Source organism: Suillus subalutaceus (genome assembly GCF_016647625.1).
Source record: "Suillus subalutaceus strain FC151 chromosome Unknown DFJ58scaffold_77, whole genome shotgun sequence".
Lineage (NCBI taxonomy): Eukaryota > Fungi > Basidiomycota > Agaricomycetes > Boletales > Suillaceae > Suillus > Suillus subalutaceus.
The window spans coordinates 7,192-33,117 of NW_024540326.1; the positions used below are offsets into that span (position 1 = coordinate 7,192).

Genomic DNA, 25,926 nt, shown 5'->3' on the forward strand with positions numbered 1-25,926 from the left:
AAAAAGTAAAGATGGTGAATATGAGAAGACATACTCAGTATGTTCAAGCTGATTGTAATATATGGTTTATTGGTACAATGACAGTGCCAAGCCTTTTGAACGTACACAGCAAACAATATTCCAAGATAGCGCACCTAAGATGTTCTCAAGAGTAAGCAAGGGTTGCCAACCACAGCTATGATGCAAGCCACATACACTAAGATACAGGATGGACATCAGGGACCAATGTTGCCTCTGTCGCAAATCAATGTTGTTCTTCTAAGTCCTGACGTGGCTGCTCACTCAAACTAGTTCGATCTATAAAACTTTTCTTAGCGAGATGGTTGTTCCGGTCATAGCATCAATGTACCTCTTGTCCAAATGTAAGTGCTGGGGATATTTATAGGTTATCAGTACTTCTTCAATACTATCATGCTCACCCCAATCATACGTCACTCCAGCAGAGGCAGCAACTGCGAAATCACAGTCAAGCTTAGATCAGGATATCAGCGTCAACATCAAACTGCCACAAACCTACAAAATAGCTGGAAATGCACCACAAAGTGATCCACAACCACCAACTAGGGTCGTCTGAGACTACGGTCATACTGTTAGAGGATGGATGTGGGGGAGTGGCGAACTGGCGCTGATATTTGTGCTAGATATACCACCATCCAGTGCTCAGATAACCAGAAAGAAATTTGAACACCGCAAAGAGAAGAACTTTCAGAACTATTTGATTTCCGGGTCTGATACCATTGTCGAGAGGCCCCTACTACGCGTGAGTCTATCAATCCAATACTGACATTTTGATCATGATGTGATCATCAAAAAGGACAATCACCTCCACTCTACCTGCCTTACCGGCACAGGCCCAGAGAGCATGACGGATTTTCCCAGGTACTGTCAAAACCTGAAACAGGGAAGAGCCACGCAAAACAAACAGAAAACTCACGTCCTACTCGGTTGTGTGCACATATCTCAAATGTTTGACCTCGATTCTCCCTGCTCATCATTGGACAGTTTGCCGCTTCATGCGCACCTTCTCGCACTCTGCCTCGGATATTGAGTTATTGTATCATGAGGATGCTAGAAATGGTGAACGTTGAATCATTGATTTGCATTGTGGAGTTGATTGCAGTGGCAACAGTTTGCACAGCCAGATACATCCTAGTTAAGATCCTGTGATTGCCGATATATTGATATCCGGTGAAGGTATAACACCATCCCTAGATCAATACAACACTGAGAGAGGATATAATAGAAGAGTTGGACGCACCGTTATGACCCAAAATGTAGCATAGCATAGCGAAGCATCAAAGGTAGATGATGAGCATATTCAAGCACCTGCTCCTGGCAGTATTATCCATAACCATAGCTAACTAGAGACATATGGTTATACTTCCTTCTCACAGATCCCTGAGGATATCCTTCATTATTCATTATACATAACCTTACTCTCACTGCCCCATAGAATTACTAGTGCCATGGCTCGGCTATGGCTGGCTCCGGCTCGGTATTTACCGGTTTGTGAGAATTTCGGCGATACCCGTTAGCCAAACCACTGGTCACTGGCTTGATCTGATTCATAAGCCATGTGAACCGGCTACAACTTTCGTCAGCCAAAAATATATGAACCGCAGCTTGAACTGCTTTAAGCCAGCTCAAGTCACGCGGCAGTTGCGTGGAAGGACTGCTTTTTTGGTTGCCTCCAGACTCCAGTGTTGTTGGTCGGATTCCCTTGATTTCTCTACTCGTGGGCTATTGTATACACTATGGATAAGGTTCCCGTTGTGGGTATCACAACCTGGCAGGCACATATAAGAAAAGTGCTCAGCCAGTATAAGTGAGTCTCAGCTCTGCCTAGCTGCTATACTCGCAGAATGCAAGAACGTTCGACCCTAAAGGGGAAGCAAGGAAAGCAAGGATCCACGGAATGATGCTGAACAACCCTGGTGAATGGCGGTGAAAGCGCGAGAAAGCGCGCGCGGGAAAGCGAAGTGCGAAGGTGCGCGGAGCGTGGGAAGGTAGTGCAAGCAGTGCACAGGTGTAAAAGATATATACTGAGACTGATAAGAGGGAAAGCGCGGATCTAGACGGATACTGATAGTGCCACTAGCTATGGACTGATGCTAGGGCCTCAAAACAATGATGGACACGTGCATTGCATGGAGCTAACTGGTGATAGATACTGAGTGGTAGGAAGGTGGTGGTATTAAGCTAAGGTGGAATCGTTGGGGTGTAAAACGAACATGAGTGTATGTAAGTTCTACCTAAGCGCTCTCCCAGGGCTCGGAGCCGAATAGGGAGCGCTCTAAGTATGTAAATGAGGTAAGGTGATGTAAAGTAAGGGTGCATAACGAAATGGGAAGTGTAATATGCTAAATATGGTCAGATAACGAAAAGGGACATACCGAGGGACTGGTTGGACGATGGATGGATGCTCCTGGATGCTGTGCGACATAGTGCGCTTAAGCGCGAGAAAGCGCGCAAGGCGCGCACGCGGGAATACTGCGCGTTGTGCGGGAAAGTGTCGTGCCTATGGCGCGTTCCGCAGGGAAAGTGGTGCGCTCTATAGGGAAGTCATAGTGGATGATGGTGCGAGTTGTGCCATGAAGGCCAGTTGTCAGAATTCGTAAAATGAGCCCATATGTGCCTGCAGAAACGCGAGTCTCTACATCTCCCAGGGACTTTGAATACTGAGTGTCCCCACTCAGAGCGCGTCTGGTGAGGATCTCGAGCAAAGTTGGTGATATGGGTACGTGATGATCGTCGAGTATGATGTGCGTGGATGACAGTGCAACTAAATGCGAAGAGGCGTGGCTAATGCATGACACGCGCGAGCGTGGGAACGTGTTGCTGAAGCGCGAGAATGCGTCGCATATGGAGGTGTGCACGAAATGACTCTGATGCGGGAATCATGATAAGAACTCAGAACTATGATAATGGTGGGCATGCGAGGTGTGCTCGGCTATTGAGGCAACTGATAATGCGAGGATGGTGTGGATGCGTCGCATGAGGCGCGGGAATGCAGCGCGTGAAATGTGCGAAGTGCGAATCTGCGAGGGAGTATGAGGGGATGAATGCGCGAAGTGCAAATGTGCGAGGAAACACAAGGAGGTGAATGCGCGATGATGTCCATGTCCAATATGTCTGCGGGGGTATAAGGCGATGCTAGGTGGTCCGGAAGCGATCCAAACCATGTCCAAACCAAGTCCCACTAGGCGCGCTAAGTAATAGGTGCTATGGGATTGAGTGGCATGAGTAAAACTATATTCAAAACGCGAAAAAGAGACAGCAAACAGTGCGGATGTCCAAGTCCGACTTGGCTTCTTCGTTCTTCTGTCGACTTCTATTCCTTCCTATGAGCGTGGAAGTGTGGGAAATGTGCGCGCATATGAGGCGCATTCTAAGGTAAAAGGTGCATGGTGCCGCTTCATGCGTTCGAAGAGAAAATGATATCCTACTGGGTTAGGTGGGCACAATCTATGGTCTTTTGTTTTTCTTCTTTTCTTCTAGGCGGTTTTCTATAGGCGTATATATCAGCGCGTTATTAGTCCTTTGGACGACATTATAATGAGGGAAAATGAAAATGAAAAGCGCTGGACGAAACCCAGGGTAAAACGAACTATATCCTATGAAAATGATGGTATATTTGGCGGTATATGGTATTTGGGAATCAATGGAGCGGGGAAAGCGGGTGGTGCGGATGATGATGGCGAGGGTTGAATGATGGAGTGGATGGGTCGGAAGCTGGCGCGTTTGGATCTTCTTCGTCGAGCTCTTCTACTTCTTCTCCTACCAGTGCGTTCCTGGTCTTCTTCATCTATCTGAAGGTGCGCGATGCTGCGGGTCGAAAAGCGCGTGAGGCGATGGTGAAAGGCGACTAAGGCGACTGAGGGCAGTGGTATCTTCATCTTCTAACTCTGCGACATCTTCTCCTACCGGGTATATACCGAATCTTCTTCAAATGCGGCTTGAGGGCGGACTAGTAACCGGTGGAATGAATTCTTGCACCTTGCGGTACAAGTTGAAGGCGCGCCCTAATGGGGCGATATAAGGCGCGTGGGGGTGCTCTATGGTCGGATAATGTGCGCATAAGCTGCGCATGGACGGCAAATTAAAACGAGACTGGTTCTGGATGAGAGAAATGCGGTTCAAAACTGATGAAATGGTAAAAATGCGATAGCAGGAAAGCTCTTCTGCAATGGCGGGCGCATATAGCGCGGGAGTATAAGCGCATGACACGCGAATGCGGTGCATGAAGGACGAATTAACAATAAAATGATGCGGAGATCCAGGCGAAATAATGGCGACTGGCATATGGCTCCTTGAGAGCTTTAAACACGAAATGGACGAGAAATGCGATATAGAACGAGGATGAATATACAATGCCTCTAGGTGCATGACCTGCGCGACCTCAGGTGTATGGCGGCGCGCTGGAGGCGCATCAGAGTCATGCAAGACATGATCTAATTGGCGGATGGGCGATGTGATGCACGGATGTTTCACCAGCAAACGGTAATCACTGTAAGCGGAAAGCGCGGAATGCGCAGAATGATCAGTGACGGATGGGGTTACCAGAGATATACTCTGGTCGGAAGGTGGTGTGTTTTGAGCCTCTGGTACTGCAGAAGACTCTGCAACAGGCGCGTTAAGATGCGATGGATGTTTAGAGTCATCCCTGACTACGGATAGATGTTTAAAGTCATCACTGACTGGCAGCGGTATGGTGCACGGATATTGCACCTGCGGATGGTCACTGAGTGCGGAAAGCGCGATGAGCACGGATGTGTCAACGACAGACGGAGTTTCCGGGGACATAACCTGGTCGGATAGCGGCGCATTATTAGCCTCTGGTGCTTCAGAAGGCTCCGGAATAGGCGCGCTAATGTGCGGATGTTTCAGGGGACATAACCTGGTCGGAGGATAGCGGCGCTTATTAGCCTCTGGTACTGCAGAGGCTCCGGAATTGGCGCGTTTAGGTGCATGGATGTTTAGAGTCATCGTGAATGGTGGGGTATAATCCCTCCAGAGGCGCTTCTGGGAGATTTGGACGGTGATTGATGGCTCGCATACTTCGAGCTGGGGCGGAATATCTTCAGCTAGGGATTACTTCTGGTGCCAGATGCGCTCTTGAGGTGCGCTTATGATGTGCCGCTTCGGTTGGACTGATGGTGGGGCGGTGGGTGATGGTTATATTCAAGGGCGCTTCTTGGACTGTGGGTGAGGGTGGTGTCGCATACTTCAGGTATTGGTGCGATGGCTTCTACTTCTGGTTGCTCTTGAGCGCATTCTGGTTGCGGAGGTGCGCTTGCAAGGGGCGCTTCGATGGTGGCTGGTTTTTCAAAGATAGGGCGCGTATAGTGGTCAACACCACATTCTAGATAGAAATACAAGACATGATCAGCGAATTCTACATAGTTGTCACCTTCGTAGTATGAGAGAAGCTGCCTTTGTTTAGGCGCTGTATACTTCAGTGCATACTTGATGATCTCCTTGTCCGATAAACCAAGCGGTTGCGCAAGTTGTTCTACTGACTCCAGGAAGTTGACGAGTTGAGTATAATTGCCTGCAAAGCGCGGCGCTGAGTCGGCTATTCGAAGGGGCATTCCGGATGAATCTACTGGGTCGTACATGGCGCGGGAATTTGCGGTTTAAGTGTGAAAAGATGCAAGAAGGTGCGAAAAAGCGTGGATTTGCGAAAAAGGTTGAAATTGTGGTTGGCCTAAAGGTTAAAAAGCGCGTGGATATGCTGACTGTTCCCCTCGCGGTGGGCTCCAGTTGTGGGCGAGGAATGATAGCTGCGTGCTAGGGGGAAGAGTGGGAAGTGGGCTCTCAAGTGCTCCTCTGGATACGAGTGGAAAATCGTCCCAAGGGGATTGCTACTGAGAAAGATTCCTCTAGTGAATGGTGAGGGGGATCTATAACCAGCGATTCGGTCTCGAAGTCTGAATGGGACACTGAGGCAAATAATGCACCCAAAAGCGAAGTGCGCTAGCTAAAGGCGCCTAAACGCGCTAATAAGGCGGAAAGTGCGGAAAAGCGCGCTTCAAATGTCAAAGCGCACTTCGTGCGATCACAATGGAGTGCTTCGAGTAGAGATGACAATCAAAATGGGGAATCAGGACTTTGATAGATGTAGAAATAGACACTTAAAGGTGTCAAAGCGCCAATAGGAAGGAAAACCGGTGTATTCAGATAGAAACTCGAGCTATACACTTCGATGGTAGTGGAGCGGAAGTAAGTGACCGGAAAACAAACATGGTGACGTGTAGGTATGCTAAGCGAGTTCCCACGGCTCGGAGCCGAATAGGAAGTACTAAGGTAAATGGTGAGGTAAGTCAGGGTCCATAACGAGATATGATGATAAGTACTAGTGCCTGCGTGACGGAGTATGAGTTCTGAAGAAGGGAAAACGCACCAATGGACCTTGGAGGACTGGGACGGGACATGCGGAGGACAGGCGACGGATCCTAGGGAAATGCGATGAAGTGTGCCGTAACGCACTTGAACGCACTTGAACGCACTGGTACGCGCCAAAGTGCGCGTTGCGCGGAAGTCGTATTAGAAGCGCATTGTAAGGATATCAAGTGCGTCGTGAAAAGCCGTGAATTTGGCCCATATGAGCCTGGAGAAATGTGAATCTCTACACCGTTCGAGTTGACGGAAGATTCAGGCTAGGAAACATTTTGGGATCCGGCACATATGGTATGTTATTTACATATCACGATTACTGACTATATGTTTAATTCAACATTTGGACCCCATTAGCTGTCGTGTATCGCGCACGGAACATCATAAAGAATGACGCAGTTGCCAGTCAAACTTGAACCCATCACCCATTCATCATCTGTCCAGCACGAATACAATATTTTGAAACACCTTGAAGGTGGTGTTGGTATTCCTCATGCCCTCTGGTTCGGTAGGGAGTCGACATATCATGCTCTCGTTCTCGATCTCCTTGGGCCATCCTCGCACAGTCTCTTCCTTTCTCACAGCCGAAAATTCAGCCTTGAGAATGTCATAAATCTAGGGGATCAGCTGGTCCGTCAGTGTGTGCTACTGTGTGGGTTGCATGTACTGACCCCTTTCCCCAGCTTTCATGTCTCGAATACGTTCACTCGCACAATTATATTCACGGTGACATTAAACCACAAAACGTTGTTCTGGGTCTTGGCGATTTGAGGCACACCGCCTTCATCATTAATTTTGGTATCGCGAAGGAATTCTGGAATATGACAACCAGTGTCCATATACCGTTTCGCCAAGGTCAACGTCTCACTGGCACTCCTGCGTTTGCATCAATCAACAATCACCTGGGAGTTGAACCAGGTCGTCGTGACGACCTCGAGTCACTTACGTACATGTTGATATACTTCTTGCAGGGCTCCCTTCCTTGGTTAATCAGTGACGAAGAAAAACTTTCCAGTTCTTCCATACTCGAGTGCAAAGTAAACACCACTATCAAAGATCTATGCCGTGGAATCCCTGTCGAATTTGCAACAATGCTCATTTACACGCGCTCTCTCGCATTCTCAGAGGAACCCAACTACAATCACCTTCGTTCATTACTTCACACACTTCGTTCTACACTACCGGCACCAGCTGCATGCTTGCTGGATATAAACCAGCCTGGTGTACCTATCACACATTCCCCCTCCCCTCCATTCTTCGATAAACCCTGTGTAATTGAGGCAGTGTCTCCATGCCCGCCGCTTCGCAGATCGACTCGTATGTGAGTAGCTCATTTATCTTAGTACTTATGAACTAATGCAATTTCAAGTTTGCGTCCACGAAATGACTCCCTGTTGCATCATGTACCCACTTCAACTCCACGCCGGAAACAAGCTAGATCGTGATACTGTCGGATACCTGTAGCCTGTAGGGAGTAGTTTGTACATGTACATGTACTTTGTGATATAGTAGCATTCACAGCACCTACTGTATCAATATTAATTTCTTACAATGAGCTTTGCGTCACACATACGACGTGGCGGATGCAATAGTCACCTGAACCGGATATTTATATCCAAGTTTCATCCATTCCCACGCAGCGCCTCTTATCTTTCAACATCCCCTGCAGGCTGCAGGCTACAGCCTTAAAATGACCTTCGCAGCTCGTGAGGGACTCATCGTGACTTCCAGAACCTTCATAATCGGTAATTCAGCCATACAACATAACGACAACGACTCAGGAAGTGCTTATCGATGGAGATCCAGCTTTGATTCCATCGATCATCCAAGTCGATTTAACTACACCTGAGGGTGAAGATGTGCTTGACTTCAAGCCTTTGGGCCCTCTGGAATCTGGAGTTTCAATTTGGAGTTAATTCTCTCTAGGTATGCACAATTTCGCGAACATTTTCACCCCCCACTAACTGCTGAATAGATTTGACCTGCCTGAAGCATGCATGAGTTGCGGAGTCTGCCTCATGACAATCGCCCTTTGGGCTTTTCCATCAGGGTCTCAGGATCACTGCACATCGACATGTTCTGGGGTTTCCCCAGATACTATTATATATGTAGGTCAGTAATTCTGCTGTTGGATCATCTCCACTACCACCGCCATTAACATGCCCCCTCGAAAGAAGAATGCCCGGGCTGCTGCCAGAGCTGCTGCCATTGTTCCCACTGTTGTTCCCATTCCTCCTGCCCCTGCCGCTGCTGCAACCATCTCTCCCGCTCCTGTCACTCCCACTGCCGCTCCTGTCACTCCCACTGCCGCTCCTGGTCCAACCGCTGCTGCAGCAAATGCGAATATTCTTCGTAACCCTCAAAGGCATCGTCAGCTTCCTGCTCGGTTTCGAGACAACGATGCAGATGAAGGGGAATCCTTCCACCTTGACAACGTCTCCGTGGATGAGGGGGACGAAATTGTCAATTCGCCTGCACCTGCAGTTAGGCCTGCTGCAGGCCATAGTCCATTGCAGACTGCATGCCATAGTCCAATGCAGACTGCGATGAGTACCGCTATAACTGACCCTCTGGCCACTGGTGGCCGAGCAAAAGCGCCGAAAACCTCTGCCAATATACATTTTTTCTACAGACAGGACCCTACCACACTTTCGAATATCTGCAAAGCCTGCGAGTGAGTATCGTGTTTGGTGTCATCATTCTCTCTGACATCCTTCACCAGAGCAATCCATAATCTCGACAATACTCATCACATAATGTCATACCTTCCTAGCACAGGTACATCAGCTCGTCGTGCACACGCCTTCGTCAACCATACCGACATTCACCTGGAGGAGGCAGAGTGTCAGCACTGGCATGTCCTCCATAAGTCGTCACGTTTGAAGACATTTTTGGATGAAGGCTGGATGGTCGCAACCATGCGTCAAAGGCTGAAGGATCCAGCTTACACGTTAGACTCACTCGGTACTCCCCCTAGTCCTGACTCACTCCCCGGAACTAGCCTGTCAGCTCCAGACGATGTATTGCCTGCGTTTAATCTGGACGAGATGCACAAACAGATCGTGAAATTCATTGTCGCCAACGATCAGGTGAGTCAATGTTCACTTTCTACACGCTATGTTTAGTAACTGTCTTCAGGCGATAAATATTGTTGAATGTCCAGAATTCCGTCGTTTGATCCGTCTTCTGCAACCATCAGTGAAAGAGACCGATATATATCACCGGACCAAAATTCGTGAGCTGGTCATTGACGCTTTCCATGAATACTTCACACTTTGAAGAAGGACCTCGCGGTAAGCCTACAGTTGTCAAGAGCCTTGCAAAATATCTTATATCTTTTAGGCCGCTCAGGGAAAGGTTTCATTCACATCTGACCTCTGGTCAGATTCTAACCTTTGCCCGTTCATGGCCGTTACGGCCCACTGGATTGCTAAGGCTGAGCAGAGTTCGGTCCTTGTTTTGAGGGCTGCATTAATAGGCTTTCATCATGTTCCAGGCAGTCACACAGGTGATTTGCTAGCGACAGTCATTTTGCACCTTCTTGATCGTGCCACTGTGACCGAAAAGGTCAGTGTTTAATTTTACCATTTTACACGCTCTGACTCTGTTTAGAGTGGTCATTTTACCTTGGACAACGCTGCCAACAATCAGGTTTGCATGCAAGAGCTTTCGCAAAAGCTGGAGTGTCGCGGAATTGATTTCGACCCTATCGACCGCAGAATCCCTTGCTTCCCCCATATCATCAATATATGTGTGAAGCATATTATTGATGATTACCACGACGCCGACTTTTCGCTTGTGGCCGAACAATGGTCAATTGGCGATCGCGATCGCCCAGTCATCAAGGAGGAATATCTCGAAGCAGTGACAGGGAAAGCTCTCAGCAGAGCTAGGGACCTTGTGCGCACGGTTCGCGCATCGGACCAGCGACGTAATGCATTCAGGGACATCATCATCATCACAGGTAACGAGAAGGAGTGGTTCCGAAATGACCTGGGCGAGAAAGTGTGCCTCCCTGTTGTCGAACTTCTGCTTGATGAGGTCACTCGTTGGGATTTCAACTTTCATCATGGTTAACCGAATGGGAACCCTTCGCCAGGTAAGGCATTGTTCATGAAATATTTGTTGTGAACTAATAGTTGCCCAGGCAATAGATCTATACTTCAGTTCTGCCACTCAATGCTCTATCAGCAAGTTCAAGTTAAGCCCGATGGATTGGCAGTTCCTACAGAATCTCGAAGTAGTCCTAGAGGTTAGTTTTAATATCTTCGAAACTCGTGTTCCATCTTATCATTTTATATTAGGCACCTCACGCTGCCCAACAACGCATGTCGGGTGAACGCACTCCCATGCTGAGTGGTGCATATCCTGCATTCGAAACATTGATTGAGCGGTGGAAATCATTGGCCAGACACGTCCCACACTGCAGCCCCCTTGTTAAGATAGGTTTGACTTGGGCAGACAAGTATGACGACAGGATGGGCGCCACAAATGCCTATGCAGTTGCTATGTGTGAGTCCGGCATTTTTTAAAAATATTTGGTTGCTCATGAGTCACAATTGCATCTATAGTTGTTGATCCGGCAATCCGAATGTCATGGATTCAGAGTCGTTGGGAGGAACAACCGGTTGAAGATGTGCAGAAATACATAATCAAGCTGGTACGTCTATCGAACCAACAACAACGCAACTTTGAACTAATATTATCACACGCAGATGCATCAAAAGCGAGCCACGAACAGCTCGTCATCTATCGAGTCTCCCAGCTAATGAAATTGCACCTCGACCACAACCCCGCACGCTAGGCTCGCGCCTTTATGGACTTCCTGATATTGGCATCCTGCCAAGTAACAACAGCGGCCCTCAAACAGTCGAACAAGAATTCGAGGCCTACACCACGGCTAATCTCAGCGCAAAGGGAACAGATTATACTGGATTCTGGATGGTGAGCATCCTGTACCTCTACAATTTAAATCTTTATCGTTGACCATGAGATGTTCACCAGGTCTCGAAAACCTTATTTCCAACAATCTATGCCATTGCGATGGACTACCTCCCGATACAGGCCTCTGCTGTTCCGTGGAGGCAAGTTATTTCATCTGGTAGCGAGACTGACACGAAGAAATGCAATCGCATGAGCCCGGTCCTGATGGAGGCCCTGCAGGTGGTAAAGTTCCTTGTGAAAAAAGAACGACTCGACTTTACGAAAGGATGGTCTGCGTCGCAAAAGGATATGGAGTATGGGATGTTGGGCAACGGAGGGCCAGGACTAACGATCCTTTGGCATTTTCCAGCGGCAGAAGGAATGACAGGTGATGTATGCAACACTCTCCTCAGAGCTATTGCAGAGGAGGGAGTGTGATGATATGACGATGCTCCTACTACCTACGACTTGTGATGTTTGCTTTTCCTGCTCAATTGTTGTGGATTTTGTTTCACTCCTTCTTACACTGCTCTTACTTCTGTTTGCCTGGCATCTTGCAATGTTTCTTGCATCATATCGTGATTTCAATTGTGAACTGTTCTATCTTCCTTGACTATCTTCATTTGGTCTTAGCGAGCCCTCACTCGTTTGTGCCCGTCTGCACTTGTGCGTGCCCATCTTCACTCATTTGTGCCCGTCTGTACTCATTTGTGCTCATCTGCACTTGTTTGCAGGATGAAAATTCTAGACCACTAGTGGTACAGCTGCCAGTGTCATCGGGAATGAAGCATTCTGCCTCAAATATTTTTTTGCGTCCTCCTTACATTAATTACAGCTCAAACTCTGGGCCGCCTCGGCCATCTGGTAGTCAAGGACATACTTCTGAAGATTCATCTTTAGTGATCATGGCCGACATAAAGAATGATTTCCTCAGGCAGAATACCAGAGGTATAGTGACCTTCATGTCGTTCACCATAGGCGGTCTGACCTAAGGTTCATTTGTCAGGCAAAATTCCGGCTGTAAGTGACCTCATGTTGTTCACTGCCAGCTGACCAGGAGGACCCATTCAGTCTTCCACCCTCGTTCATTGGGAATCCCCCCAAACTCGGCAGAATACCAGGGTTAGTGACCTCATGTCATTCACCATAGGCGTTAATTGGGAATCCCCCCTGCTCATTTGAGGGCTCCTCGCACACAGCATACGGAAGACGAGTTTGAGCCTTGTAATGGGCATCTTTGAGAAGGTCACCCATGACACAACGGAGTTTTTGCACCATGCAAGTTGATTTACCTGACTACAATATTGCACGCTGATGCGTCTACACAGGGCCTCGAGTCCGGCATATGACATTTCCTCATTTACAGACTATCAAGAAGCATTCTCTTCCCCCACTACCGCCCCTCTATGTTTGCCATGTTCACTACGGTACCGACTTGGATACCACAACCTTGCTCTACTTACTGCACCTGGTGAAAGCCATTTATCCTTATTGGCGTGATCGCCGCATCGAAAGAAAAGGCCACCGAATTATACCCACTTTAAATGTGAGTATCTTTACGTTTGTATGATTCGAGCAAAGTGTTAATACTACTTATCAGTTCAATGAGTCGCCCTTTCTGTTATGACTGGACTTCACATCGCCCAAAGTTCGACCGTTTAAATTAGCGCTAACCCTACATTCATCCAACTCGACACCGCTCTCATGTACTCTGCACCACATTCTGCACAGGTCTGGATAAATGGGCTGAAAGATAGTGACATCATCCCCGCTGAACGTCATGCGGACTTCATCACACAGGTCTTCTGGAACATCCACGAAATCATCACAGTAAATACCCGCCTTCGAGACGCACTCAACAAGCAACAAAAGTCGTACACTGTCGTGGAGCACATCGGGGACATCCTTCTGGATTCTGTGCCGCATTTCGCACCCTTCGTAAGCTATGGTGCTCACCAACTGTATGGCAAGTATGAGTTCGAAAAAGAGAAGAGCTCCAATCCGGTGTTCGCACAGTTTGTGGAAGTGAGTCGATTTTCCATATCGCTGTTCTTCTTGCTGATTGATGCGGTTTTTTTAGAACACGGAAAAATTGCCGGAATCGCGCAAGCTTGAGCTCAATGGATATTTGACGAAGCCAACCACACGATTGACTCGATATCTGTATCTGCACTCGTCTGTGCTTGTCATTCTGACGCCCAAGCCGCTTTCCGCCAGAGGTGAGCCTTTTCCGCGAAGGACTATGATAAAGCGATTGATTTCTACTTCCTCCCTCAGGCTGACTGCTCTCGGAACAATCTTCAATGGAGTCTCAATGTCGAAGACGGTCACCCTCAAAGCGTTCAATGTTGATTCACAGATTTGTCCTTTCTCAAGCGTGTCCCATGTCTGCTAGGTATTTCATTCAAGACACAGGCTCTCTACGCCCTCGTATTCATGACACGCTACATCGACCTGCTATTTCGCTGGGTGTCTGTTTACAACTTCGTCATGAAGCTATTCTTCATAAGCAGTAGTTGTCACATCCTCTACATCATGACGTACCGTTTCCGGTTCGTACTCACTAATGACTGCCTTCCGCATGAATATTGACCTTGGTTTTGATAGTCCGACGCATGACACCTCCATTGACACGTTCAAGATTGAATATCTTCTTGGGCCATCCTTCTTTCTATCACTGATATTCAACTATGTGTTCGAGCCAACCGAAATTCTCTGGACATTTTCTATATATCTCGAATCTGTCGCCATTTTCCCCCAGTTGTTCATGTTGCAGCGTACTGGCGAGGCGGGAGACAATTACAACACACTATTTGGCTGCTCTGGGTCTTTATCGTGCTCTGTACCTTCCCAACTGGATATATAGGTATGCACGCGTTCGGTGGATTCTGTTTATGGTTCGAACAATTTTGCCCTCCAGATACTTTATGGAGGACGTGGTGGATCCCATAGCTGTCACAGCCTGGACTGGTGCAAACCGGGCTTTACCTCGACTTCTTCTACGTTTACTTTACAAAGTGGGTCTTTTATAACATGATCCCTGCGCCAAATGCATGCTCATCAATGTCATATGATCTTTTTCTACTTTCAAGTCTTCCGCCTCACTTGACTCTGTGATAGCTTGAAGACGAGACTCGAGTTGGTACTGAACATCCTTTAGAGGTCCGTCAACATCAGGTGTACTATGACTCGCTCCGGCTTCAAGGCTTGTGTCATCTGTAGTAGCGTCACTCGAGAAAGGTCAACCTGATTCGCTCCAGATATCGTCTCGAACGCTAAGGCTACTTTCTTGTCACGGTTTGGAGTTGTGGTCTCGCATCGACTTCACCTTCGTGATGCGTTCGAAAGAGCCTATTGATATCTTCGTCTGGTAAATTATCAAGAGCAGGATCCAGGCCAAGGCGTGCAAGATGTCATTCCCAGAGTCCTCCACGGCAGAAGTTCGAGCTCCCAGCATGAAGTTTGCGTACAATCGTGGTCATGGTGTACTGCTACATTTGTAGAACCCATATTGGACCTGTCCTACAACAGCCGCTTCTATTCCTGCCTCCCCAACATCCTCAACAACCAATATCGCCACCTCGATCTCCGCGGCATACGACCTCCTCCTTCCTCTCCTCTCTCCCTTGCTCTTTCCCCTCTTTCCCCTCCTCTCTCCCCTGCTCTCTCTCTACTCTGCTCTGCTCTCTCCCCTCCAAGTCTCTGTCCTGCGGCTTGTCTTTCGGCTCTGTGCTGTCGCTCAGTCATCTGTTGCTCTCGTAAGTATCGCGCGCAAACAACACTGCAGTACAACTAACATTTACTTTAGATTTTGATCAACATTCATCGGACCACGTATGTTATCTTGGGGACCCATAGGTACTTGAATTGTTATATGTCGATTGACAATGATTATAGATCCTGTAGTAGTAGATATCGATAGCTTGCTGGCCGTAGATCAAGGTGATAATCTATTTTTAGTAACTTATTCTCGGCTGGGCGCTCTCTTTAAGTCCCGCCGACGGGCATCTTAGACTTAGTAAATTCTAGCCTCACTGGTCACGACAGTACCGCCATTCCGCCATATCCCGTTTACTTGTCGCAGATGAACACAACTTATTGGTGAGTTATTCTTTGCTTCCATCGCATCCAAATATACTGAGTTATTTATGCAGCCTCCATGCTTCGCGAGCACGGCACACAGCAAACCTTCAGTATTTGAGCTCCTCGCTCAAGTACACACCATACAAGGTACCAAATCGCGCTTCACCTACGACATTCCTCCGCCTCATCCTCTCGCATGAGGGCCGCAGTCTATGCTTGCCCTTCCAATGCTTAAAGGTACACAGGGCTTCCTGATCTGTGCCCTCCCGCCCATCACAGCTCACCTTGAAACTTTTCAGGATCAGATGCATGCGGTGGGCCGAAAAGCCTGTGGGCTTCAGATAGAGCGCAAGATGCGTCAGTATCTGGATTGGGAGCTCAATGTGGATCCAGTGACGCTTAGGGAGTTCGAGGACATGGTCAAGAAGGATTTTGTAGGTCAAGGACCTTTCCCAACTTACATTCTTCCCTCATCATCTAAGACAACCCCTCCTCCTACCACAGATCCCCTTCCCACTTCCTCCAACCACTTTGGCACCTACGCCTACATATGGCCATTGTTATCCTTCACCGCCAAAGCCTGATTTCCCTCCGCCCAACTCTTCCTACATCACACCACCCACATCAGCGGACACACCATCACCAAGTTATTCAACACCAACGTCTCCAGCATCAACGGTATCTCCTCCAACACCCCCAGGTATGGGACTCGCATCATTTCAGCTTCGTCTTCACCAGGTATCCCAAAATTCCCTCCGCCCCAACTCTTCCTACATCACACCACCCACATCATCCAACACGCCATTACCAAGTTATTCACCATCAACGTCTCCGGCATCAACAGCATCTCCTCCAACACCCCCTGTAGCACAATATTATATATATATATTATTATTATTATTATTATTATTCTACTAGAGCTGGCTTGAAGACCTTAAATGCGGCTCCATTAACTAGACCAAGCTACTAATTACATAAGCTATAACTACATACACGGTTTGGCTAACTAAAGCTCCGCTCACGGCTAAAGCCGGCCAGAGCCGGAGCCGCGGCAACACTACGCATGTACCATGCAGTCACAATCCGGTTGCCCTCTTCCACATCCATGTAATGTCTCACCAGTCGACATGATGAAGCCAGCATTGAGCCAGAGTCATATAGAAACTTGATCCCAAGATTCATAAAGTCCATGATGACCGGGTGATAAATACCGGCGGTCGTCATGATATCAAATGCTGCTGGTCGACATTTGGGGATCTCTATGAGGGGGTGACCGGTGATTGCATATGATCGATACCACATTAAAGACGGATGTCCAGCGTTGAAGATGATAGTGCATCTCGTCTAATTCATATCTGGCAGCCCATACACCCAGCCTGACTTGAATTTCCATTCCGGCCCAATAAAGATCAGGGTGCATGACTCGAAGTGCAGCAGAGATGATGATACCGGACCTTTGAAGGGATATCATAATGTTACGACTGGCATCACCTTTCAGTGCCACTGATACCTCTGGCGAGAAGCCATCTTCAGGGTCAAGATTTGGAAAGCCGTGTTTTCTACAATACTTCATACAAGAGATTTCAATGCATGCTGACCGGACGCACCTCTCTTCCTTGCTGAAACCATGCAGGGGATATATTGATGCAACCGGGGGGTGACCATCCCATCTGGACTTGTATGGAAGTTAGACCGGTGGGTCCTCCATTGAGCAATCTTGCTTGTTGTGATGCTATGCTTCAACAAACCACTCATGGAATCTGTGGCACCATGAATATCTTTCTGTGTCATATATCTGGGTAAGATAATTTGACATGGAGATGCACAAAAAACAGACCATTATTATAGCGGTCAGTGCTCCAGGCAAATACCAGGCAATGATTCTACCGCTGGAATCAATGCCAACGGATGGGGTTGTCAAGAAACGCTCCTCTTCAGGGAGGAATCTATTGAAAAGATTCTCCTCTCGTTTCTCACTTCGACCGGATTCATCTTTGTCCAGGGCGTCATTGTATCTAACCATATCTATTTTAAGATGAACTGTCTGCAAATTAGTTGACCAGAACAGATAAATGAGCTGGAATACCTACCGGTGTTAGAGTAAGCAGTAGCCATCACATTGGCGAGCTGCTCCAAAGCAATGCAAGTGTCAATATCCAAGAGCCCAAGGTCCATATCCTTTACCGGTCGGTGAAGAATTGTAGACATGAAAATCTCATGCACCAATTCACCAGCAAGGTATGTCTGGTACAAGGCCCAGTTCAAGTGGAATTGTAACCATGGCTTGCCAATTCAATCAAGTGACAGGAAAGCACCACTGATATATCAATTGGAGAAAATAGCTCCACTTTCGCATGACCTCTGATTGCATGGACAGACTTCATTTACATGCTGGTACACATGACATGATTGTATAATAGATTGGCCGGATACCAGCAGACATTAGGGTGTGCTTAACTGTTACTACATGGAGGCACTGTCATCTGTATTTAACCTGTCAATGAGTGCCTGTGAGGATGATACAGCCTGGGTGATTTCATCAATCGGCCCAACCAAGCTGGTCAACCGGTCACTTGAACGCCTAAGATTCACCATCCTTAGCTGCAACATGTCCAGCAACTCCCTCCCAATTTGTGTCTGGTGGCACAAACCAATTGTCTCCGGCAGATTATCCGGACCTTGTACAATATATGGGAGAAGGCTGGTCCTCACATGATCAGGCTATCATGTATGGTGTTAGTATCTGGTGTTAAGAAGATCATATGGACTGATTGACCAGGTGTGAAAAGTGCCATGCAACCAAATCCATAACATCTTGGACAGATGACTTGGGCAACATATCTGAAACCCTGCAACAACCAAGCGGCTCCTTCCACCAGTCATTGAAGTAGTCCAGCATATGAGCAATATCATAGTCATCTGATTTGATTGAATCAGCAGAAATGCGCAATGCACGGATATCCTGCAAATGGCATTAACATCTGGTCGCCGGTCCACCAAAGTGTGTGCGGTCATGGTGGAGAGCACATCCTTGAGAAGTTGAGGAATAGTAGCGGACAACCGGGTAATAAAACATATGTTAATGAAAGGCATTACAAAGGTCTATATGAAAGAGACAAAGATGAGGGTATGGGAGTATCAGCATGGCTGGCCACCCACCTCCATCTCCCATTTTATCAGGGTGTAGAAAGCCTCTGCATAACCAGGCATGGCCCAGGGAAAAACTCTTGTCAACATGCAGGCACATGGTCCAGCATCCGGGAATTGGCATAAAACAGTGCACGAGAGATATCTGCAGCTGTGATGTGATTGCCCTTGGTGGCAATGACTATTTGGTCAGAGGGGATGAGAGTCGTAGTATTGTTCATGGAGAGAAATGTGAGGCTATAGTGTGACCGACACACTAGGATTATTTATATGCCAACACACGCATATATTACATAACAGGTATTATCAACAGGTAACCACAATTATGTAACTAACTGGTACCACCAACCATCTCAACCGATACTGGTACTTGTAGCTGAACAATCATTTTGCGAAAAGAATCCTCTGCATGTGCTGCTAGTTGGTCATATATGTGAGATTGTCGGGCAGCATAACATGTATGTCCGGTGAGCCCTGCAGCAGTTGCATTGTGCATGTGACCAAGCCATTGCTTGGCTCAACGTTTAAAGAAATTAATTGACCACTGCATTTCATGTTTGACAATAATAACCTCCTCGTTCCACCGGTCGCGCAGTGCTTTTGTCCAGAGCCAATTAACCCGGTAAACTATTATTAGAACATGTGAGACCGGACAACCCGCTGTAACCGGAGGCACCGGACACTCACATTCTGTCATCCAATCATTTCCGGATGTGTCTCCCTGAACATCCAAGGACCAGAACCATGAAAGAGTGGTATCCTTTTGACCACGTGCATTTGGATCAGCCACTGCAGAGCTGGCCTTCAGGTCTTCTTTCTTCAAAGGAAGATATTTCTTCAAGAGGTTGTGGTCAGGGAGCTTTGCCAACTGTGACCGGCATTTTCGAATATATACTAGCATTGAGATTGACTGCTGTTTCCACTGAGCAAACTCGAGTCCGTGCCCTAGTAGATGAAGCCTGTGACTTGACTGACCAGACAGTATTGCGGAATATAACAACTTTATCCCCTAAATGAACTCTAATGGCATGGAGTGTGTCATTGGCCTGGCCTTCTCGTAGGGCAATTTCTTCTTTCATGAGATTGGTGAGACCTAACTCCCTGCACCTCACTTCACCAATGTTGGATGGCAGAGGTATGACGGTGAGCTCCGGTTGAAATATGGAAGCATTGTGAATGTCCGGACCGGGATTTTGATCTTCGTCGATATCAGAGTAATCTTCATAATTATCATCGAGTGAATTGTGAACAATCACTGGAAACTCCGGGTCATTGACATCGACATCGACTCCAAGATAAGTAGGTGCCATCTCCAGAAAGCTCGTAATCTGAGTGTGAAGCTTATCCCGGCATCGTGCCACTTTCAACAATTGCATATCTGTGGGGTGCATTCATAACCTTTTCACATCCCTGGAGAGAGATACTTGGGATTCCTCTATAGTGAGACCGGTTGCAAGCCAAGTGGCAGCTCCTCGTCGACCAGGGGGGTTGATGACCGGATGTTCAGGGTGATTTTGAGCCTGCAACAGGCGCAACTCCTGCTGTTTTCTTGTTGGAGCTGCACGACCATGTGATCAGACATGCCGGACAATCAATAACAGTAGACACTTGCCCCTTTCCAACTGGACCTCATAGATGTCCATAGCTGCAGGATCCTCCGCTCTGTTTGCATGAGCGAGTGCCTCCTCTTCCTTCCATATAATGACCATGTCAGGCTGGGCTGTCTCATTGAGATTATCAAACGCAAGTTTGCTCTCCGCAGCACCCTTGATAGCCTCTTTCAACTTCCTGGACAGAAACTTGGCTACCGGACATGCATTGTATGAGTACGGACAATATATGTACATGCGGAGGTTGGCGACTTACTTATACGAATCATTTTCATGAAGTTGCAATCATTCATCTGATAATCCAATACCTCCTTGCGATGGGGAGTTCCCATGCCCCTGGCCGATGGAGAGATTATATTCATAGGAGCCCAGAGGGTCTCCATGATCTCTCCATCTATCCTGCCGGTGCCATGGATGAAATTTAATGCATACCAGACAAAGCAGCTGTCTTGATGTCCATGGACATGCCACAAACCTATTCCAGGAATGATATCCATACCGATGGGGATGGAAAGATACATGCTTGAAGTGATCTGGTCCTTCAAATACTTGTTATACTGACAATTTATGTCATAGAATGTAATGGCGCGAGAGATTCCGTCTGTCTTATAGTTGAGCACTTGACTTAATGCATAGTCCATGTTCATCTGCCTGATCATTCCGGGTAAGAGTTGTAAGATCAGCCATTGATGTGACTGGATGCAATATGTACCAACCTTTTGCCTTTCTGAAAGTCCACCATCGAATGTGGGGACGAAACATCCATGCCGTGCACATGCACATCCTCCTATACCGGTGGCCTCCAGCCTTTGCCGTGAGGTGTTTGCTTGGTTTACTGCTCGGTGATTATTGCAATCTGACCTTTGGACATGGTCTCAAGCAGTGGCTAAATGCCTCTTGTATCTTTCATCGGAGACCATGAATCCCAGGCCATCCATCAATGATACTTCGTCGGATGGATTCACTGGATGCATGTGCTCCGCTTTGAAATTTCCATCCATGACCAAATATCTAGTCATGAGCCAGGAAGGTGTATCATCTGACTGGGCGACTGTACCGGTAGACAGGTCCAAGTTTATACCCGGTTGTGGACATGCCGGGCAAAATAGGGCAAGATCGCCGTCCTTTGGCTGGTCATCTTTGTGGGCAAATCCATGCCACTTGTAAAGCTTGCATTGTCGCCACTGCCTGGCGGCTCTCATGAGCTCTCTGTAGCGATCCTACAGATATTGTTCTTTAATGACCAGGATGGTGAAATACCAAGTGAAACCAAGCTCACCGGAACCATTAGTGGAAAGATGCTCGGTGTTAGTCTGCGAATTTTGCTGTAGTAATTCATGGCCGATGTACCGCACTCGAGATTGTCTAACAGAAAGTTGTCCAAGACAGCGAATGTGAATGCAGTTTTTGGTCTGGTGAAAGATGCCGGGAACAAGCCGGCTTGAAAGAGCTGCATGTCTCGGCTGAGAGCACCAGGGCAGTGGCAATAACATATGGAAAGGGAGTGAACACCGGACTTGTCTACCACAGTTATTGCTGGCTGATCCGGGTCTCTGACCAGTGGAATGAAAGGTCCCTCTGGGTAATCATCATCTATATCGTCATCGGTATCTGACCATTGAAAGACATCGGATGAGTAATCCGTGCTGCTGCTGGGATATGGTGTGCCATCGTAAGCAAGGTGAATGTGCAGGCCAACTTTAATGAGTGAAGTTGAAAAAATGATCCGGTCCATTGACTGATGCGATGGAATGGATGTCTTTGATGCTGAATTCTGCAACAGTCTGTGCAAAAGAGTGGCTCGTTGAAACAGCCATGACGTCTATACACCCCATCCTTCTTGCAGACTGAACAAAGTCGGTCGGGTGGAGGAGCTTCTCTGACCATGAGTGAATTTATGTAGTCCTTGAACTTGCACTTCCATTGCTGGAAATATGCATTCTGACTCTGTGTGATCTGGTCAGAGCCAGACTCAGGAAATGAAGATGACTGTTGCTTGCCAGAGATTTCGGAAATTTTGGCTGTGGGATGTCACCTTGGTCAAAGTCAAAATCGGCACCTTCATACAGCAAGTGAGGGGACCCAGGTATATGCTTCGAGGGTGATTTTGTTGGTGATGATGTTACTGATTTTGTTTTCCGAGCCCATGAATCTTTCACCCAAGATGACCTGGATCCTCTAGTTGTAGTTGTTTCCTTGAGCTTATACAGCTGAGGCAATCGTGTCTTCGTAGGAGGGGTGTATGTGATTCCCTTTTGTTTGGTCTTTGGCATGTTGATACTACAACTGGACAGGATAAGTATGCTGAACACTTGATGACTCGGGTGCTTCCATCGATTTTCCGGACTCCAGGTGATTTGAACCATCGAGATTACCACATTTTCCCTTGTTAGTCATTGAATGACCCAATCATTCATGAAGGGACTGATTGATCCGGTGTTGTCCAGACTCTGAATGGTTTGAACGGTCGGGATTACCACATTGTTCCTGATGATCTTGTAATATTACCTCCGTTTGGTATATATTAAGGTTGGAGTCACTGAGGGTTGCCATAGTTGCATCATCTAACAAACAATGTAATCCTGCTATTAACACAAGTCGCATGAATTTCATGTTCAGGTTAGATGACAATTGACTTGATAAAGTACGTCGACCGGAGGTTACATTTCAAGGTTCAAATACTTCTGTCTAGCCAGTGTTCCAGAGTGTTGGTCTAAGAAAGGTGATCCAGTTAATTAAGAGGGTTCAGCAGTAATACATGCTTCTTTCGATTGGATGATTGATGAGTCTGACAAAGTGAATACATTGATAATCCTTCAGTTGAGGGCACTAGCATTGCAAAACATGCTCTGAGAGAACAGTTTGAACCTGATAACCCACTCTATGGACACAAACAAGCTTCTTGTTTGATCTTCGGGACACCGGCTGTTTGTATGCACATTTATGTTGGCCTCCAAAGTCATTTGTGATGATACTTACTCGAACAAGTTGTGGAATATGATTGCACAGGGCCTGTATGCAGTACTTGAGGGATGTATGCTGCCCATATACCATATAATACAGGTCTAAGTATGTATGCTTGTGCAGTTCTCAATTCTATGCATCTGAAACACGTAGGATGTCAAGGGAATCATACCAATCATATCAACGAACAAGTATTGGACAATCTCTTGTTCGGTTTGCAGTCGCGTACATCGGTTATGTCTCTAGCATGCAGTATCTGAGGGCTGTATGCTGCCCATATACTATATAATACAGGTCTAAGTATGTATGCTTTTACAGTTCTCTTCTATGCATCAGAAACACATAGGATGTCAAGGGAATCATACTAATCATACCAACAAACAGGTATTGGACAATCTCTTGTTCGGTTTGCAGTCACGTACATCGGTTATGTAACCTAATACTGTGAGACACGCATGCATCCTTTCTTCTACCAAGACCTCAACTGCTCCTCAACTGCTTTACCATGGCCCTGATCCAACTCATCAGTCGACAGCCCACAAAAGACCAAACAGAAGAAATTGACCGAGGAAGAGGTGCTGGTCTTAAAATCCCACCTAGAAAAATGGAAGGAAGCCGCTGCCAATGATAGAAAAAAGATTCTGAAGGCGGTCATAAAAGAGGCAAAGGTGCATGCCCCTGCTATGGATGACTGGTCATTGAAGAACAGAAAATATGTGAGCAGTTGAGCTTCAAATTTTATGCATGATGACTGACTTTTATCATGATGTATTGAGATGTACCAGGACTGGTTATATAACCGGAGACCCGAGAAGACTCGAAAAAAGGTCAGCAAGTTGGGTCAGAAATGGACTTCCTGGTCAGTCATAGAACAACTGTGCAAGAAGGAGATCATCGAAAAGACCGGAGCGATGCCAGGATCGAAGACATTTATTGAAAGATATCAGACAACACTCACTGCAGTCATGGCAAGTCTATCTAAAGAGGAGCTGGAGGAAGCTCAGAACACTGCTGATTGAGTGGTCTGCCAAGGCTCCTCCTGCAGCTGTCCAGGCGGACTTTGCAAAGAAGAAAGCACCTGGTTTGATGAAGGACCTGGCATCCAAGTTGTGGAAGCAGGCCGGTATGAGAATTTTTATATTATCAGCATGGAAAGAGGAAGACGAAGTGCGGATCAATGGGTGAGTTCCACTTCACACTCAACCGGTAAATGAATACTGATCCGGTTGGAAGAATCGACTTCAATGAAAAGTTGGAGGGCAATAGTTTTACCGATATGAAAGACTGGAAGCCCATGTTATCAGAGTGGAATGCCTATGCTGGAGAAGAGTTTGGTGAGCTTCTGTTTGACAATCTTGCATTGTTCAGTCAAGTACTTATGCGACATAGGGTGATACCAGATGTTGACCTGAATAATGATGACAATGATAGTGAGGGGGAGGTGAAAAAAGGCAGGAAGAAAGGCGGAAAGAAGGACGAATATCCTTTAGAGGTGGATAGCTATGGGCTTCCGGTCATACTGGACATGAAAGAGCTTAACCTTGAGAGTAAAAAGCATCTTATCAGGACGTTCCTCACAAAACACTACAGTCAGTTTCACAAATGATGCATCTGGAGAGCTGATCAACTGACCGGCTATTTTTCAGGGTTGTGCAGCCAACAACCAAAGGTGTCTGTGCCTTGGGCCTCAGTGAGGAAGGCTCAGGGGGACTTTATCGCAGCCAAATTTTTACCTACCGGCTGGAAGCTTGACGATCTATCAAAGATTTGGTTGGCTGATGCTGACCGGCTGTTAGAGTTGTGGTGTCAAAGACAGAAGGGCCATGTTCGCCCAACCTTTGAATTTAAAGGCTGGGAAGGCGACAATAAGACGATGAGAGAACTGGCAGAGGTGATTTCCGGAAACGGTTCTGACACAAGACCCAAGGATCCAGTGAAAAAGTCTACCAGAAAGCGCACCGGGAGGGTGGAACAGGTGTCGAGTAGTGAGGACGAGGACAAGGATGATGAAGATGAAGAGAAGGATGACAACAAGAAGGACGATGACAATGATGACGAGAAGGACGATGATGACGAGAAGGACGATGATGACGAGAAGGACGATGATGACGAGAATGACGATGATGACGATGGCACATCGCCACCTCCAAAGTCGACACCTGTCACAAATCGCCTACCGGTCAAGAAATCCAGGCCAGTCAACATGCGCAGCAGGGCTAGTCCGGCTCCATCTGCTGCAGAGCATGAAGATCCCCACCCACCGGTCAAGAAATCCGTGCCGGTTCCTTTGCCACCTAAATTAAAACCAACTAAAAAGCGCGGTAGGGTTGATCACATTCAATCTGATTTAGAGTCGGACAGTCGGCCTCCAAGAAAGAAATCTCAGCCAAACAACGCCAGCACCAGTTCTGCGCAATCAACTGGTGCTCATGACAACGATCCTTGTCCTTCAAACAGTCGAGCATTTGGTCCTACATCTGGTGTCCATGCCAAGAAGAAAAACCACAAAACACCGGTGCCCAAACCAACACCCGCTGCCCCAAGGACCACCGGCAAGAAAGCCAAAGGACATGAAGCACAGACCACCGATTCTGAGCCAAAGCGCTCTCTTAGAACTTCAAAGGCCTCTTACAAAGCTCAGTATATGCAGTAGTAGTAATTTGGATCTTTGCACACAAGTATTCTAGTGATAGGTGTAGATAGCATATGACTGGAAATACATACTTCATGTTGAAAGTTGAGATATCGATATCAGTTGACATGCCAGCAACAACTCTTGTGTGCAGTCAAGGACTTCTTGTCT

The 25,926-nt window shown here is 47.1% G+C and overlaps 9 protein-coding genes across 9 annotated transcripts; 4 read left to right on the top strand and 5 right to left on the bottom strand.

Moving 5' to 3' along the window:
* Positions 1-340: 340 nt before the first annotated feature.
* Positions 341-992, bottom strand: DFJ58DRAFT_842764 (uncharacterized protein; the record flags this gene model as incomplete). The annotated part of the gene is given in 6 exon segments (XM_041392873.1): positions 341-369; positions 420-452; positions 514-637; positions 736-766; positions 786-882; positions 935-992. 6 exon segments carry the CDS (start codon positions 990-992, stop codon positions 341-343), a joined length of 372 nt encoding a protein of 123 aa, XP_041242239.1.
* A 2,953-nt stretch (positions 993-3,945) lies between these two features.
* Positions 3,946-5,618, bottom strand: DFJ58DRAFT_729678 (uncharacterized protein; the record flags this gene model as incomplete). Its single annotated transcript, XM_041385778.1, has 2 exons — positions 3,946-5,064; positions 5,226-5,618. The coding sequence occupies 2 exons, from the start codon at positions 5,616-5,618 to the stop codon at positions 3,946-3,948; spliced, it is 1,512 nt and encodes a 503-aa protein (XP_041242240.1).
* Positions 5,619-6,786: 1,168 nt separating this feature from the next.
* On the top strand, positions 6,787-7,721 carry DFJ58DRAFT_729679 (casein kinase I isoform delta-like protein; the record flags this gene model as incomplete). The annotated part of the gene is made up of 2 exons (XM_041385779.1): positions 6,787-7,026; positions 7,080-7,721. The coding sequence occupies 2 exons, from the start codon at positions 6,787-6,789 to the stop codon at positions 7,719-7,721; spliced, it is 882 nt and encodes a 293-aa protein (XP_041242241.1).
* Positions 7,722-13,050: 5,329 nt separating this feature from the next.
* DFJ58DRAFT_889485 (Rho family DH domain-containing guanine nucleotide exchange factor) lies at positions 13,051-13,504 on the top strand (the record flags this gene model as incomplete). Its single annotated transcript, XM_041394716.1, has 2 exons — positions 13,051-13,344; positions 13,400-13,504. Coding segments are annotated over 2 exons (399 nt in total), but the record flags the coding sequence as incomplete, so codon positions are not given.
* Positions 13,505-13,713: 209 nt separating this feature from the next.
* Positions 13,714-14,778, top strand: DFJ58DRAFT_889487 (HDEL sequence binding protein; the record flags this gene model as incomplete). The annotated part of the gene is given in 5 exon segments (XM_041394717.1): positions 13,714-13,871; positions 13,927-14,088; positions 14,108-14,195; positions 14,272-14,336; positions 14,745-14,778. The coding sequence occupies 5 exon segments, from the start codon at positions 13,756-13,758 to the stop codon at positions 14,776-14,778; spliced, it is 465 nt and encodes a 154-aa protein (XP_041242243.1). The 5' UTR covers positions 13,714-13,755.
* A 1,852-nt stretch (positions 14,779-16,630) lies between these two features.
* Positions 16,631-17,610, bottom strand: DFJ58DRAFT_729683 (uncharacterized protein; the record flags this gene model as incomplete). Its single annotated transcript, XM_041385780.1, has 4 exons — positions 16,631-16,961; positions 17,010-17,077; positions 17,240-17,442; positions 17,493-17,610. 4 exons carry the CDS (start codon positions 17,608-17,610, stop codon positions 16,631-16,633), a joined length of 720 nt encoding a protein of 239 aa, XP_041242244.1.
* Positions 17,611-19,066: 1,456 nt separating this feature from the next.
* DFJ58DRAFT_662698 (uncharacterized protein) lies at positions 19,067-19,246 on the bottom strand (the record flags this gene model as incomplete). The annotated part of the gene is made up of 1 exon (XM_041382314.1): positions 19,067-19,246. One exon carries the CDS (start codon positions 19,244-19,246, stop codon positions 19,067-19,069), a length of 180 nt encoding a protein of 59 aa, XP_041242245.1.
* A 694-nt stretch (positions 19,247-19,940) lies between these two features.
* On the bottom strand, positions 19,941-21,894 carry DFJ58DRAFT_716992 (uncharacterized protein; the record flags this gene model as incomplete). Its single annotated transcript, XM_041384292.1, has 7 exons — positions 19,941-20,107; positions 20,156-20,353; positions 20,416-20,558; positions 20,592-20,764; positions 20,876-20,959; positions 21,077-21,379; positions 21,439-21,894. The coding sequence occupies 7 exons, from the start codon at positions 21,892-21,894 to the stop codon at positions 19,941-19,943; spliced, it is 1,524 nt and encodes a 507-aa protein (XP_041242246.1).
* A 1,734-nt stretch (positions 21,895-23,628) lies between these two features.
* Positions 23,629-25,776, top strand: DFJ58DRAFT_729686 (uncharacterized protein; the record flags this gene model as incomplete). The annotated part of the gene is made up of 6 exons (XM_041385781.1): positions 23,629-23,698; positions 23,724-23,839; positions 23,909-23,950; positions 24,156-24,304; positions 24,357-24,712; positions 24,770-25,776. The coding sequence occupies 6 exons, from the start codon at positions 23,629-23,631 to the stop codon at positions 25,774-25,776; spliced, it is 1,740 nt and encodes a 579-aa protein (XP_041242247.1).
* Positions 25,777-25,926: the final 150 nt, after the last annotated feature.